This window comes from Lissotriton vulgaris, chromosome 1_1 (assembly GCF_964263255.1).
Source record: "Lissotriton vulgaris chromosome 1_1, aLisVul1.2, whole genome shotgun sequence".
In the NCBI taxonomy this organism is placed as follows: domain Eukaryota; kingdom Metazoa; phylum Chordata; class Amphibia; order Caudata; family Salamandridae; genus Lissotriton; species Lissotriton vulgaris.
In genome coordinates, this window is record NC_141685.1 from 614,949,878 (window position 1) to 614,965,773 (window position 15,896).

The 15,896-nt window shown below is 43.8% G+C and overlaps 1 protein-coding gene across 2 annotated transcripts in view; it reads right to left on the minus strand.

The window, feature by feature from the left end:
* Nucleotides 1–15,896, minus strand: part of USP33 (ubiquitin specific peptidase 33) — a 325,757-nt gene that overhangs the window by 160,887 nt on the left and 148,974 nt on the right. For both annotated transcript variants that reach the window (XM_086954140.1, XM_086954147.1), the window contains 3 exons: nucleotides 15,425–15,470; nucleotides 15,071–15,251; nucleotides 1,733–1,859 (listed from right to left, as the gene is read on the minus strand). In XM_086954140.1, coding sequence (XP_086810266.1) covers nucleotides 1,733–1,859; nucleotides 15,071–15,251; nucleotides 15,425–15,470 — 354 coding nt within the window. The remainder of the gene's footprint in view (nucleotides 1–1,732; nucleotides 1,860–15,070; nucleotides 15,252–15,424; nucleotides 15,471–15,896) is intronic.

A 15,896-nucleotide genomic window follows, 5' to 3' on the forward strand; every position in this document is an offset into this window, starting at 1 on the left:
TGTGATGACTGTTCAATAGAAAGAAGGAGCAAAGCAAGAGAATTCTTCCAGAATACAAGAATCGCATAGGTCCCGAATAAGCATCAGAACACAGATGCTGTGGCTACCAGTTCAAAGCTCTCTGCATGGTCCAGCTTTCACAGTGATGTGGAGTATTTTATTACTTTTGAAATATCTGTACTTTAGTATGGAATCAGCAACCAAAATCCATGATGAGCATCATAAGGCAAAGGGTAATTTTTACTGACCTGACTGTGCTATCTCATATACAATGCCATGATTCAATGTCTATGTTAATGAGCTCTGTATGCTACAAAAGGTGCAGGTAGAAGGCCATATTCCAGTGGAGTAAGTTGCTGGGTACCTGAAGCCTCTGCTGGAGATTGGCTAGGTCATGATTCTGGCTGTATGGTTTTGTTCCCTCATCTTATCTCTGTGTTTTCCAAGATTTGCTGATCTGGATGTGGGGTGCCAACCCCAAGGTAACGGGATGATGCTTCAATATCTTGGCTCTCAGTGGCAAAGCCAGGGTTGCCACTAAACAATGTCATTCACAGGAACAGTTTGCCTGCAAGGCTCTACAAATCATATACATTGACCATGAATTGGTGTGGGAATGATGGTGATAGCACAGTTTTTTTGATGGAACCCTCAAGGTGCCCAAGTTTGTCACATTATATACTGAGACAAAGGATTTCCTTTCCTTGGTCATCTAGCTTTCCCACATGATCCAGCGTATCCGTCAGGCTAACTCAGTCTCAATCTTGTCTTTCTACATCCTATATGGGAAATGTTAACACAAGGCACACTCTAGTACACAGTGAGGGTCTGAAGGACACATCACAAATTGTGTGTTTAACATTTCAAGATTTAATTTAAACACAGTACGAAAGCTTACTGAAAACAGCAAGCATGAGGTCTTACAGGGCAGCTTTGGAAAGATCCTAATCTGTAAAAGGAGAATGAATTCTCAACCTCCATAAAAAACAAATTAAAAAAAATTAATCAAATGGTAGACACAAGTGATACACAATAACGCTTCCAAAAAGTATTCCCGAGTGTACACATGACTCTTAAACAGCAGTGATTTGCAAACGGAAAAAAAAGTTCCTCATAATGCAGGACTGTGAAACTCCTGGATTCATTAAAGGAGCAGTGTCCACATTCTAACACTAATAAGTGATAACTGATACACAATTTCCTGCCTTCTTTTTGGAAAGGGAATTCAAAGTGCTTTTTCCCTTTTTCAGACAAATTTATTTTATAGGGTAAGCTGCAATTCAAATTGAGCTTTCTTTAAAAAGCAAAGAGAGAAAATGTTGCCTCCTGAAAGTAGGTTGATTCATGGGATCATGCTCATAAATAACACTTCCATCCACAGAAATCTGTTATAGGTTCCTTCAAAAATGCAAAGCTATTTGTTAGCAACCAGTATGAAATAAGGACCTATTATTGAAAATATGAGGGTTCACAGCCTAACTATTAAATTGTTGAGCGTGGGTATGTGTAATTTGCCAGTTGTCGAGGAGTAGATATGTATAAAAATAAGCCCACCCTAGAAGAAAAAAACGAATTGGAGACAATTGTCAGTAGGGTGCAGAATATCAAAGTCAGTTGGAAACTGGAACCCATCACTAAGTTCAGAGCACCTCTACGAGCGGTATCCAAAAGACAATGAAAGGAAATAATGGTTCATCTTGGTTTACATATACATTTCTAGTGTTGTACTTACTTGTAAAAAAGAACATAGGCTTCTGCATTCTGCACAACTGATTCCGGCACCTCTGTGACACTCTGATCATCAAACTCGTACCACAGATTATTTATATTGTTTCGGCAATAAGCTATGTAATGCCCACCTTAAATTGATAAAACAGGTAAAGTTAGAGGCACAGCTAGCATTGACCTCATTAACAATGAAAAAGGTGGGTTGGACATATTGAGTATGACAATAAATCATTGAAATGAAAGAATTTGTATACTGAATCAAAGCATAACATTTTTATCAAAGCACATCTATTTGCTTTCCTACGACCGCAATCCAACTCAAGAAAACATACGTTTACCACCACGAATACTTTAACTCTAGATCAAAATCTCTGATCAAGAATAAATAGATTGCATCAAAGGCAAACACAATTACTATGACACTAAGTATGCAAAATCAAAAGCAAGCTCCTTCAGACTTGCAGCAGAAATCTACAGGGCTAACCAAATAATTGTAGATGTGCAATCATGATGAGTGTATTCACAAATTTGAATGGCAAAACTGTGCAAAACTCGCCAAGAATGTTTGCACTTCATGGCCAACTGATGTACATGTATGTGACTCACTTGTGCTGAATCTGGATTCACACAGAGAAGTGGTGCACAATGTTGCCTTGTTTCATGCGTTCAACTTAAGGTTGATGACGTCTCTGCACTCCCAGTGAAGTGTCATTGTCCAGCAAGAGTCCAGTTGCCAAAATGTAATTTTACACTTTTGAAATGGATAGAAATTATTTTAAAAGGACTTTGAAATTGATGCAACAGGACATTTTCAATCATGTCTTGCAGATCTTGACACTTGTACTCCTCAATGTTTCATCTCCAGGTGATCATCAACTTGTGTATATTCATTAGTTCTCTGCAATCACCTGGAGATGAAACAGAGTCAGCCGAGACCTATTGAATATGAAGGTGTTTCTACCCCGTCACCCCTCCCTACTCCGCCAGGAAACATTTAAAGATAGGGTATGGTATTAAACTGAGCTGCGATTCAAGGTCTGTCATACAAGGAGATTCTATTCAAAATATCTACCCTCACCCTTAGAGTGTCTGTGAGGTGTCCACTAGGATGATATCCCACCCGAATAGACAACTGCCAGAGAGATATTGCCTGGGCCTAAGATCACAAAACATCCTGTCTGTTAATACAATTAACAGCAGTCATGTTGTCCACCAGCACTCGAATGACTCTCCCCAAAGAGTATATGAGGAATTCCTACAAGTCCGTAACCACACTAGCCTGGGACTGTGGAGGACTAAAGGGATAACCCATGAAAAGACTGAAGGGGCACATCCCCAGTGCAGGTCCAGGAGACCCGAACTGTAAATCCGTATCAAAGCCACAATGGTACTGGTTCCACTGTTTCATCAGGAACCACTGAAGTGCCATCATCCACATTACCTGGTATGTGGTACCAGCAGGATGCAGGCCGGAAAGAGGTAGCAACTCCAGAAATGAGATTAGTGTCAAGTCCGAATCACCCGATTCATTTACCCTATTAACCTGCAATCCTGAGAAGGAAAAGCTCTCAGAGTTCATGTTCAGCAACGCATATATGAAAGTCAACCTATGTGGGGGATAGGCAGGAGGACTATGGTGCACTTAAGATATGCAGTGAGTAGCACAAGAAATCCTGCAGTGCATTTGTCCGACCACATTTTGTACTGCTAGCTAATAGTGTTGAGACCCTAAGGTGAACCACAGCTAACAAGTGTAAGAGGGTGTTCTGGAGGTCTAGGAAGATCAACCAATCTCCCATATTGAGGTAAAAAAGAACCTTGCTTAAGAGCAACACTTTGAACTTGTCCTGCCACATGAACAAATTCAAGAGGCGAAAGTCCAGGACGTTTCTCACACCTCCATCCTTCTTGGGGAACAAGAAGGAAAGGCAGTAGAATCTGGTCCTCCTTCTTCCCAAGGGCAGGACTTCAATGGTAGAACAAGAACATTCACCTCCAAGATCAAGGCATGTTCTGGCTAGTACATCGTGGTGGAAGAAGCGCGATCTGGAGGGGGAGACAGGAAGAGGAGGGCATAGCCCTTGCGGATGAGCTGGATCACCCAGAGATCTGCTGTAATCACCTTTCAACTGATGAACAAATGGCAGACTATTCCCCAACAGAAGCTGGTGGTCTGAGGGAGAGGGGAAGGGCTTAAGGGATTTGAATGCAACAGAGCCAGCAGAAGTTGGTAGGGACCGGAGTAGCTGGTGGTGATCAGACGTTCCTTAAATCCACCACTACCACAAAATAAGCAATATATCTTTTGGGGGAGATTTCAGCTGCAAAGGTCGTGGTCCACGGGACTGGTGTGCCCTAGAATAGCCCTGAACCTTTTGGTAATGCTGATGAACCGCTTTCCCTGGGAGACAGGACTCAGCAACGGGGCTGTGGTGCATCTGCTTCTGATTCGCTGCAGGGACGAGATAGCTTTCCCTTCACAGAGCCGATTGCTGTCAAAGGGCTTGTCCATTAGGGACAATTGAACATCTCCTAAGCAGCCAGTGGAGCACATCCGAATACGGCAGTGCAGGGTCACAGCTGAAACCATAGATTAAGCCAACATATCAATCCAATGAAAGCCACACTTCAAGGCTTACTTTGAGATGTCCATGTAATCATGGATGCAGACAAAAGAAGTCTGGCAGAACTAAACAGGCTAAGCATTTTTTCAGCTAGACCTGGAAGTATTACTTCAAGTACATACGCACAGATGTCAGGGACAGGTACCCGCCCATACGCCAATGCAGTGGTAGTGGCGTTAGGCCCAGTGGAATGGGCTCTCAAAGACTTTGCGGGGGCTGCTTCTTGGCCAGTGAGTAGCATATCTTAATACAGATGTCTATTCACCTCAACAAGGTCCTCTTCTGCACAGCCTTCCCTTTGTTTGCTCCACACAAACACAGAAAAAGTTAATTGGCTACTCAATGTTCCTCGGTATTACCTATGTAAAAGCTGAAAGACCTTTTGAGATACAACCTATGGACCCTTTCCTCCTCGTGCGAGGGGTAGTGAAGAAATTGGTAGAGCTATGTACTGCCCAAAGTGGAAAAGAGTTACAGCTTTTAGTAAGGAGGCGGTCCGAGTTCTCAACACCAATCCTGGAAAAATGTGGTGAATGGTGGTTGCCCTGAGAGTGCCTGCGATGAGCTGAATTAATCGCATAGAGGAAACAGCCTTCAAGGTGAGGAGATGCAACAAGCAGGTATATGTAGTCTAAAAAGGCATATAAATGAGTAATGTAATGACCAAAGTAAGGTCGCCTTGTGGCAACATAAATGGTTGGAAAGGTGGGAGCTGGGGGGGACGGACACGTGTCAAACCTTTATTAAACGGTTGCACAAAAAATGGGGATTGAAATGAGGAAGACAGGTTCGGCAAATGAAGAAAACCCCAAAGGGATGACAAATAACCTTATACCGTGCCAGGATAAAGAATAAACTAACAAAAGCATCTTCTAAGTTAACTGCCACTGCACAATCTCCACGCATGGAGGTGTAAGTTGTGCAAGTTCACATGGAGAACTCTGCCCTGCTGCAGGGACTCAAGGTCCTCCTGAAGCGGCAGCATGATTGGAGGAAAGATGCTCATGCTCAGAAGCTCTGGTTATCGCACTCTTCTGACCCAATCTGGAGACTCTAGTATGCCTTGGGCCTGGTCATTTTTTATCTGCTTCAGAACTTGAAACTGTTGAACAAAAACATCCAGCCAGGGTCCACCCAGTGGTGGAAGATGCCCTGACCACCTTGGGATGCAGAAGCCATTCATGACCTGCTCAATTCTTCAACTCAGGCACTCAAGGACGTTGTCAGCTATGTCATGATCAGAAAGATGTCCTGGCACTCTAGTCAACATCAAAAGCAGAACACCTTCAGTCACAGGGCTGAGGACCCCACTCCGCTCTGCTTGTCGCTGTACCATGATAGTGGTGGTGTTCCTAAGAACCTGCACCAGCCTCCCCTTGCTGGACGACAGCAAAGATTTTAGGGCCAGGCAAATGGCCAGCGGCTCCAGTAGGTTAATGTGGAGTTCACCCTCCATTGTAGATCAAAGATCTCAACCTTCCCCAGGTTACATCCCTAACACAGAAGTTCTGCGTCTGCCACCACTGTTAACTTTAGCTGTGGAAGAAAAAAAGAGGCTTGCTGCAGGACAAGGTAAGATTAGTCAGCCTCCACTGTAGACCTCGAGTAGTTGTGTCTGACACCTGGAGGGTGTCAAAGGCGGTCCTGATGTTGGGCTTCTGGTTTTAAAGTTGCACTGCAGGGTTTGCATGTGCCAACTGGTGTGGTTGAAGAAAAGGAAGTATGGAGATAAAAGACCTGCCTGTTCACAGGTAGGCAAGAACATAGTTTCGATGAATGAGCCGCAATAGTATCTTGGAGGGTAACATTAAAAGGGAGCAAGGCTCGTATGCTACCAGGCCTGACTGTAGTATTTCAGTAAAAACATGTATCGTAATAACACTGGATTGGAACTGCAATTCCAGCACTTCAGCTGCCCTTTGAGACACCACTGCCAAAGAGGTGCTTTCTTACTTTGGTGGACCATGTGGCAAATCAAGCTCTGTCTAAGGGGAACTATCAAGCCCCCTGATGTTTTGTACATAAATGTATCTAGCATCATCAGTGTAATGAAAGGGAGTAAGCCATCCTCCCCTCCATTACCCTCATCATTGTGGCCTGTGGGCTGCTCTGGCAGGGTCAGAATAGGTGGCAAAAAGACAATGGAGTCTATCCTGAAAGCAGTGATGTAGATGAGGCACAGGGTTAGAGGCCGGGTGCACAAGAACAGGTTGTTCTTTTAAAATCTCATACTGTAACATCAGCCGGGCTCAAGCAGACATCTGTTCAGAATACAACATGGATATTGGGACTGGGTCATTTAATGACACCAGAGGTGTAGGCACTGGAGTCAGGGTGGCAGAAATCAGCATGGACTTTGGGGCTGCAGTGGAGGTCAGTACAAGAGTTGTTACAGTAACATGTCTAAAGTAGGTAGAAGGCACCAGGGAGGGACATACCACCAGAAACCCGATTGGCAGCCTCTTTGGTTCTGGGGGACCTGAGCATGCAAAAGAAGGAGTTGGAAGAACACAGAAAATTTGCAGAGGTCGATGATGGCCTGGGAAACCCAGGCACTCAATGTTAACTGAGGGATGAGCTCTATGGCCAGTGACCTCAATAGAATGCAACTAACATCTTGATACCCTTGTGTCTTCACTTTGGAGTTGGAATGGAGGGGTAGGATCGAGTCTTGCTTCACAGTATTGGCCTCATGTTCAGGACAGAGACTAGGCCCATGACTTGAAGTGAGATGTACCCAAAGACAACCACTTCTTGTGTTCGGTACCAAATATCTCCTCCTTTGGGGTGCATAAGGACCCACTCATCATATGATAACACATAAGGTGAACTTGCGCAAATTCATGACGACTTCTCCATCAAACAGCTATGGCACAGCTTGAATCCTGTCATTTTGAGTGGGGACAACATTCCCTAGCACACTGTGAATATTTACTGAATATCTAGCAGCATAGTGGAGAACCGCTGCGAAGAATCTCCAGATACACAGTCAAGCGCAAGAGGGATATTCTAGTTTGAGGAATCACATTTATAAGTATTCATCAGAAATAAATCTCTTAGCGTTTCACTTTGGAGGGGCATATCAGAGGCGTTGGGGGTCATTTTAGTGGAAGAGCAACCACTTTGCTCTCTGGAAAAGCATGCATCAATAAGGACTTTGGATCAGAAGATGCAGGCCTGTGTCATAGTGAAATGTGCCTGTGGACTGCCAGAGCTGAGTACAGTTTCTTCAAGGCAGCAAACACTGGTTCCCAGAGCACCTCATTAACTTGCAGAAGAGGGTCTGAGACTGCAGAGAGTGGCTACAGTATTTCAGGCTTCACCTCAGTAGCGGCAAGTTCAACTACAATGTCTCTGTTGTGTTTGTACCACTGAAGTGAACGCAGAGACTTCCTTTGAAAATAGACCCCGGGGAGCAATGGATGCCCCTTCTGGAGAGAAGTCGAGTCCACCAGCATTTCATAAGTCCAGATAAAGCTCAGCATTAGTGTTATAACAGGTGATGGAATGTAAGCACCCAAAATAATCCATTTCGGTGTAGCAACTGTCTTTGTCAAGCATTAGCAAGAGCCTAGCATACTGATCTGAAGAGTTTCTCCATTCTGATAAATCTCTGGAACACTGAAGGTGCTCTTTAAGAAGTTCTTTGCTTAGCGAAATAAATAAAAAGGCATTTTTGTTTGCCAGATAATGTCCGGGAGCTTCAATGTTGGGAACAGTGTAGAATCAGCCCAGGGGACAAAGTTGAAAGCAGTGATGGGGCATGCTATTCGGGGCCCTGGAAAGCATGGGTTTCCTCCATTCTTTGGAAGAAGCATAAGGGCTGTGGCAAAAAATCAGAGTGGTGTCAGTATAGGAGCAGTTGGAAACACCGAGAGGGCAAAGGGGCCATGGTCTGTCGGAAGGCTCTGACCTAAGCAGGGACAGCTGATAGGAGTTGCAAATTCCAGCTTAATTTTTCCAGTATCACAATGGACTCTGAAGAAGATCAGCATCTGCAAATGACACAAAGGTTGGAATGGTCATGAGAAAGAAAAGGTAATCTCTCTCCTATGACGTTTTTGTGTTTCTGGAGAGAAGACCTACTTGGAGATTGTATAAAGCTGGCTCTCTATATAGTGTACCAAAATGAGGTGCAGTGTGCGGAGAGTCCAGGTATCCCTTACTAGTGTACAGGGTCTTTCAAGGTGCTCTATTTGTGGTAGTGTAGTCAAACACCCTTAGGTTAATCAGAGGGGAGTGTTAGGCATTTGTTGCACCCACTGAGTTAAATAATACACAGCTCAATAAGGAAATCCAACACCAATTCGTAAAAATAATATAGATTTTTATATATTTTTACACAGCAAGATCTTCAGGATCAGGCAAGTACTTTTTGTATTAGCGATTTTCAGACAAAGAGAAAAACAATTTGTCAGATTTGGGGCATGAGTCTCGAATGCAGTAATGCTATCCTATGGGAGAAACATACACTGCTCAGGGTCACTCGCAAACGACTTTCAGGACGTAAGCGAAGTAGGGGTCAATGTCTAACAAAGCATCAACAGTTCAAGTTTTCCTGCCATGGGGTGTGTAGGTGCAGAGATGCTTTTTGTGGTGGTAGCCTTGAACGCTACTTGTTTAAGTCAATGGTGAACTGTAACTGCAAAGAAAGGTTGCAAGTGGGGACTGGGGGATAGCCCGGCAGAACGCAATGCAGGGCTCAGCTCTTGAGGTTCTCAGGACCACAGAGACACCCTCCATTTCAATGGACTCGGGCTGGTGAGCTCAGGTTCATAGGTGTTTTTTGTGGCGGGTTGGCAAGTTGGAGGCTCTCAGTTCTCGGTGCACCTGCAGAACAGTATGACAGAATACAGCAAGACAACTTGTGGAGCTGGCCTCTGTTGAGGTACCTTGACGTATGTTTTGGTGACTGTGAAATTCGGACTGAACACAAACAAGCCTTAGGGCTCTGGAACCCCATGTATCAATGCAGTGAGCATCCGGGGTGGACCAGTATCTTGAAGACTGGATGGATTGATGGGGATGATCTCATGGACACTCAGTGACCTTCTTCTTTGCTGCTGCAACGTTGTTGTACCCGGTGGTCAGAAGATATGTTGTTAGCTGAAGTAATCGTTTATATGTTGAACATCTATCATAACCAAGTAAACTCACAAACCCCGAAACATAACATTTGTACCCTCCTCTTCAAGCCATTGAATAACATATCTGCACATGTCTAGAGTCAGCACAGTTTTTGCTATCACACCATATTTAATGTGCCCAGCTACCCACCCTACTTTCCCAAGATATACATTCAGGCCTAAGTGCCTGTCAGTGTTCGTGATTTATATTTTAGTGGCCCATTCTAGGATTTTGGGGATTACACGCAGATGTGAGTGTGAATATTTCGCCCACAGGTTTGTAACGGGGTGGAGGGTGTCACTACAGATACGGACTGGTGGAACCCTGACAGTAATTACACCCCTTCTCTACTACAGAACTCATGGGGAACAGAAACCGAAGAATGGTGGACCATGCAAGAGGACAGTAAGGAGGACTATATCTTTAACTTGGACGAGGAAGGCCGGGAAGACACGCCCCCCTGTGACGTACTCTTAAACTTCAACCAATACAGTAGGGGACAGGCAGTCACGCCTTCTCGTAACGTGTGGCCAGGAGGAGCAAACAAATACCCGGAAGAGGAGGAATCGGTGTGTTCTGACACCGCAGAGACGGAGACGGAGAAGAGAGGAGAGCGAGGAAGGAATGAAGAGTACGGACGAGGAGCATTAACGGTGGCTGAAGCAGAGAAGAGACCAGGAGGAGCGGCGCCAGGAGGCCCGCGATACCACGCTGCGCCCAGCCACACTCCAGGAGGAGGAGGAGTGTGGCTCACACAGGTGCGTGAACGTGTGGCAGGCTGGTGGGGAAGGCGGGGAGCCGCCGTGTAAATAGAATATAGCGTCTCGTACCTATCCAACCCTTTTGTGTTTATCCTACCTATCCTGACCTTCTTACCTTCACTAGTACCCTTCACTCGTCCGGCACTGTACATAATTGTGCACGCTCACCGGTGTCCTCACTACCCCTGGTGTCCCCACGGGAATACATACATTGAGAACAGGTCCCTAAGAGCCTATCTCTTTTTCTCCTCTGCTGTGTGGGGGTGGAATCCAACTCGTGAAAGACTCGGGAAAGACTCGGAAGAGGAAGACGGAAGGTCAAGTCCCCGTAGATCCAGAGACCTCGCTGCTACATTGGATCCCGCCACTCTAGCAAGGGAAAGACAGTCCCAGTGCAAGAAAAAGACATTCATAAAAATAAAACCCCATTTACCTCAATCTGGTGTCAGTGTCCCTCCATCTGAACGGCAACAAGGTAACAATAAGATGTTGTTATTTAGAGGCGAGACATCTTTCCCAGTCCCTGAACCCAATGCACCCTCCATACCTACCCCTCCCCGCTCTCAGGTGAGTCTTCTGAGGTCTCTGAGTGCTCCTGCCAGGCTGTGCGGAAATCTAACAGAATCACATCCCAAGCCGCTGCTATTGGTTGCTTGTGCAAACCTACTGCATCCTCACGGCGGAGCGCTACACTGTCTACCTGCGCCCAGCACAATAGGGACAGGTACCAGGCTTTCAAGGCAGGCGGGGCAGGGGACTTCCAACGGCGAGTAAGTAGGTGCTTGGCCACTATGAGACCTAAGTCAACATATCTGGATGTTACTTTGTGTTTTTTGGTATAATCCCAATATGCATAGTTCCCACGACCAATCTAAGGTGCGTACCGTGCACTGTGCCAAGCAGATAGTGACCGTGCCCCAGTATGTCCGCTGAGTCATGCACGACCACAGCATATGAAGTAGGTCTGCACCTGCTTCGCCGCACAGTGCACACTTGGCATCTGGCCGATCAAAATATTTATTTATTCGTTCCGGCGTCAGGTAGACCCTATAGGCTTTGTAATATTGAACGAGCCGAAAACGAACATTCCGGGGTATTCTCATGGGGCTCCCTAGTATATTTTCCCACTCACGCTCCGTAGTGGGTCTCTGCAAATCCGAATCCCCATGAGCGCAGAGTGAAAGCAGGTTCGGTGCCATGTGGGTCCTGAGGGAGTCTGCAAACGACTTGGTAAGATAATGACCCCAAACCCAATTTGTGCAAGTACTGAATAGTTAGATGAGTGTCGGGTTTCTGTGCCATATTGCCCCACAGTGAGCTCAGGGTACGTATCACTGCAGTGTGCACCAGGAACTGACCTGGCGGTAGTGACGTGCTGTCAGCAAGCTCCTCAAATGGCATGATCAGCTCATCAGTATACAAGTCACCAAGTGTGAGCACGCCCACTTCCTCCCAGCTGGCGAGTTCTGCACCCATTACTGTCCGATACCTCCTGGGCGTGCCTTGTATAGGAAGAGATGGCGCGACCGGGTGCATAATGCGAAGACTCCGCTTGTAACAGGGCTATGCCACCTCCACCAATAATTGTGTGGGCATGCTACCAGTCCTGTGGGGATGGAACAGAGCCACAATCTGGGCTTGTGTGAGCCCGATCTAAGGTGCATGTCTTAATAAATCTATATTGGGATACTGAGATCCGTATGGATTTATTAAGACAATGTTTTTGCTACCAAACAGCACAGTTTTCAGTAAAGCCTTTATGTAGCTGGGTAACTCGTAATGACCAGTGCAGAGTACATGTATTTAAGATGGCTTCCCTGTTCACTTGCAAAGTATAAGTGTCAAACTCGACATCACAGGGTCATATCTGCTCACATGTAATATAATGCACCCTGCCTTAGGGCTGTAAGGTCTGCTGCAGGGTTGACTTACATATATTGCATGTAGTGTCTGTGGGCATCGCACACTGAGTGTGTGCCAGGGTGTGTTTTCAAAATGTTTCACAGCATTTCATGCATCTGAAATGGCAGTTTGCATGACTTTGTTTGTGGGTCCCTCAGGGTGGCACAATACATGCTGCAGTCCTTTAGTACCCAAGACCTATGTACCAAGGGTAGCTAGGGACTTGCAGGGGTGCTAAAGTCCTTGCTAACTAGTGGACAATTTAACATGTTACCTTGTTTTAGGGAAAGATGACAGACACTGGGGACCTGGTTAGCAGGAACCCTGTGCACCTTCAGTCAAAACTGCATCAGTACCAGGCAAAAAGTGGGGGTGACCATGAACAAAAAGGGGAACTTTACTACAGAGATCCTTCCCTGCCTTGTTTGGAAATTTATTTGAAGGAAAGAAGGCCTGCTCTGAAGTGTTCCTGTGTGTTTTGGCTAAAAATAACTTGGTCTCCTTGTCTTTATAGCTTTCGGATACATTGAGGAATAAAAATCACACGCTACGGGATTCTGGAACAGATCCAAGGCATGACATACAGATGTCATGTCGATCTGATATTTACCTCTTTTTACAGCATGTACGGGCAAAGTTGAAACAAACTTTAGGAGGAGTCATTGCTGTTGATAGCTTAGGAATTTTGTCAGAATAGCAGGGAGAAGCGCTGAACATTGTGGATAAAGAAAGGAAAGGGGAACAGACACAATTGCACCATGCGGTGCCTAGAATGTCCTAATGTCACACCGTGGAACGGTGAAGTTGTATCTGTGTGGTGCCACTTGGTGACAATACAGAACTATTACTGGGAAAAAATGGTTTCCAGATACAATGTGGGAAATGGAAGATATTTATAAGGTGAGGTATCTGCAGTAAGTAGCATTCATCAGAAAACTCCCAAATGGGTAACAACACTGTTGAATCGAATGGGGTGGGGGCGTTGAGGAAATGGAGAAACTTATATTCAGGTATGTTCCACTAAAAGCTATATTACATAGTGCTCGGTTTCCAACCTCATCTCATTTTCAAAATCCCCAGATATATGTTTACTTTGACACAGCACAGCCTCACAAAGTCAATACATTCATGTACAGTATAGTGAATGACCACGCTTCTAATTTTGCTTAGCAGATAATACCTTACTATTCAGGAATAGAACCAGGTTTCGACAATGAAGAAATGAATACCTTTGAAATATTTGCCTTAGAACTATATATTAGTGTCTTAAATTCAGGGGATTATTGGGAAATAACATATTAGACAAGTACAACTAAATGTGAAAAACTCAACAGATCCTTCTTGCTCTGCTTATACCATGACACAGGCAGTCGTTCCATCCCACCATTCATGCACTTGACGTTGATTACACTTGTTTACTCTTTGCCACTTCATACCTAGCTTTTTGCTAGGGAAATACTAATACAGAATCACTGGGGGGAACATATGATTTTAAACTCAAAGAACAACCTAGTAAAACAATCCTGATTAAAAACTTTTATTAATTTCTGCTCTAAAATCGCTAATGCCATAGAGCCTAGCTTTGCGTACAGCCAGATAGTACTTGTGGCACTTCTTAATCGCACCACAACAAAGACTACACCAATTCCTTGCCAAACGTCTATGAAAAATTAAGCATCATGCAAAGCCAATGAAAAAAGCAGATTCTTCCTGTGGAAGTCAGCAACTGTCAACAGGCGTTAAAATGTATACTTTGCTGCTGCATGCAGAAGGAACGGTTTCTACTTTTAAACATCAAGCATGGCTCGCTCCTCCTCAAACAATAATCAAGACAAAACTCGAAACAAAATTGAAGGACTGGAAAAGATACTGAAAAGAACAGGCTCCAAGTATGCCTGTGGCATTAAATGTGAGAGATAAAAAGTCAACCAGATGAAACTAGAGTTCAATATAACTCGACCTCTACCAATTTAGACCGTGAAAGTTTTTGTTCTTGGGTGTGCTAGTCCATTTTCTGCCCAGACAATCCCTCCTCCCTCAGATTTAGGCTACAAAAAACAAATCTTTTATTGCAAGCCCCCTTGATCTGATTAGCAACCCGTAAATGTGCACGTGTTGCAATATAGACACCATTATCACCTACTCCTATACCACAGTGAAGGCCTTCAAAGCAGTTCAGTTTTTAAGATTGTGTTCCGACAAGGAACTATTTTCTCTACTTCTATTAGAAGTGTTTCCAGCATCAACATCAAACCAAAGGACGGATTGCCTCAGTGACTTCGGGAATGTGCAAATGGTAAATACATCAGATGCCTATGCTTTTAATAAATATAATGCAAGATGAGGTTCATTGATCAATTAGCCCATCAAGATGATGCATATATCGGCTTTAAATGCAAATATGTATAAAAACTAGAAGGCTGTAAAACAATTTTGAAATTGCACTCGGCTCACAACCATATTATAAAACCTTGTTATAAAATGTTTTTCAGTTATTATTTACACTATGCTTTCTCGTCACAAATCATCAGCAGTATCCCCGATTCAAAGTCCAAAAAAATACAACAAACTGTCCATAATTTCACGTTTAGACAAATTACTGGAAATAAAAAATGTACTTTTTCAGCAAATTGCAATAGGGAGTCCTGTATCTGAGCTTAACTACACCAATCTGTTGTATGCTACTTATATGCTACTTGGCATGCAAGCTGCATAGAACTTGGAATGTTCTATTACTGTTCTATGTTGGAGGTTCTGTGCAGGGTCAGTTGGAGCCTGACTGTGCTTGTAGCCAGTCCCTGTGGTTGAATATACATTTGAGGACCTGGTTATTTTACAACACAATCATAAAACACAACGGCAAGATGAAATACAAGGATTACATCAACATAAGCGTGTAGTATAGGATGATGCAAACAATGTACTTACTGCTAGCAGTACCATGATGGCAAATTGCAGACAACAGATCATAAATTACAATCTGGCCCGGACTCTCTTTAGCAAGAAAAGGCTGAAGATCCAACCCTTCCAATGGGAAAGATACATGGGTGCAGATTTTTGTAGAGAACATAAGTTCATGTCTGAATCTCTTTAAATGAATGCACAGTATCTGTAATAGAAATAAACACAAGCATTCATACACAATTGTCTTATAAATGTATTCTATGTATTTACTATGTATACACCAGCACTTTTTTTAATCAAAACATAATTAGGTTGAGTTACATTGTTTATATTTTCAAACCATATGAAAAAATGAGTATTAGAGACTCGTATAAATACCTCTGGAAACTTTTGAACTTTGCAGAACTTTACACCATTCCTTAACCTATGTGGAGAGAAACAACACATATCAAAACCAACATTATTCCATAAAATATACTTTTAATGCCTAAAGGATCGCTTCCATGGTGGTTTAATTATCACTCGGGGTCAGGCTATGAGAGGCGTTTCTCAGTAGAGTCAAAGAAAGCAAGTGTAATTATTATTTGCGTATTACCTCATGCTAGCTACCAATACGTGCTAGCAAAAACAAACGTTCTGCTATCTCTAAGCTTCTGGGCTGTAGCATTTTATTTTATTTCAAAGTAGAGTCTTATTAAGACAGAAGATTGCAAATCTGCCATGAGTCAAATAGTCTAAAACATGCTAACTACTTGTGTAGAAATTGAGATATTCTGGTATTGGAAATGTACAGTTTAAGGTAGCTTTCCTGTAATGTGATTTCTCATAGTTTGCAAATATTCTGAAACAA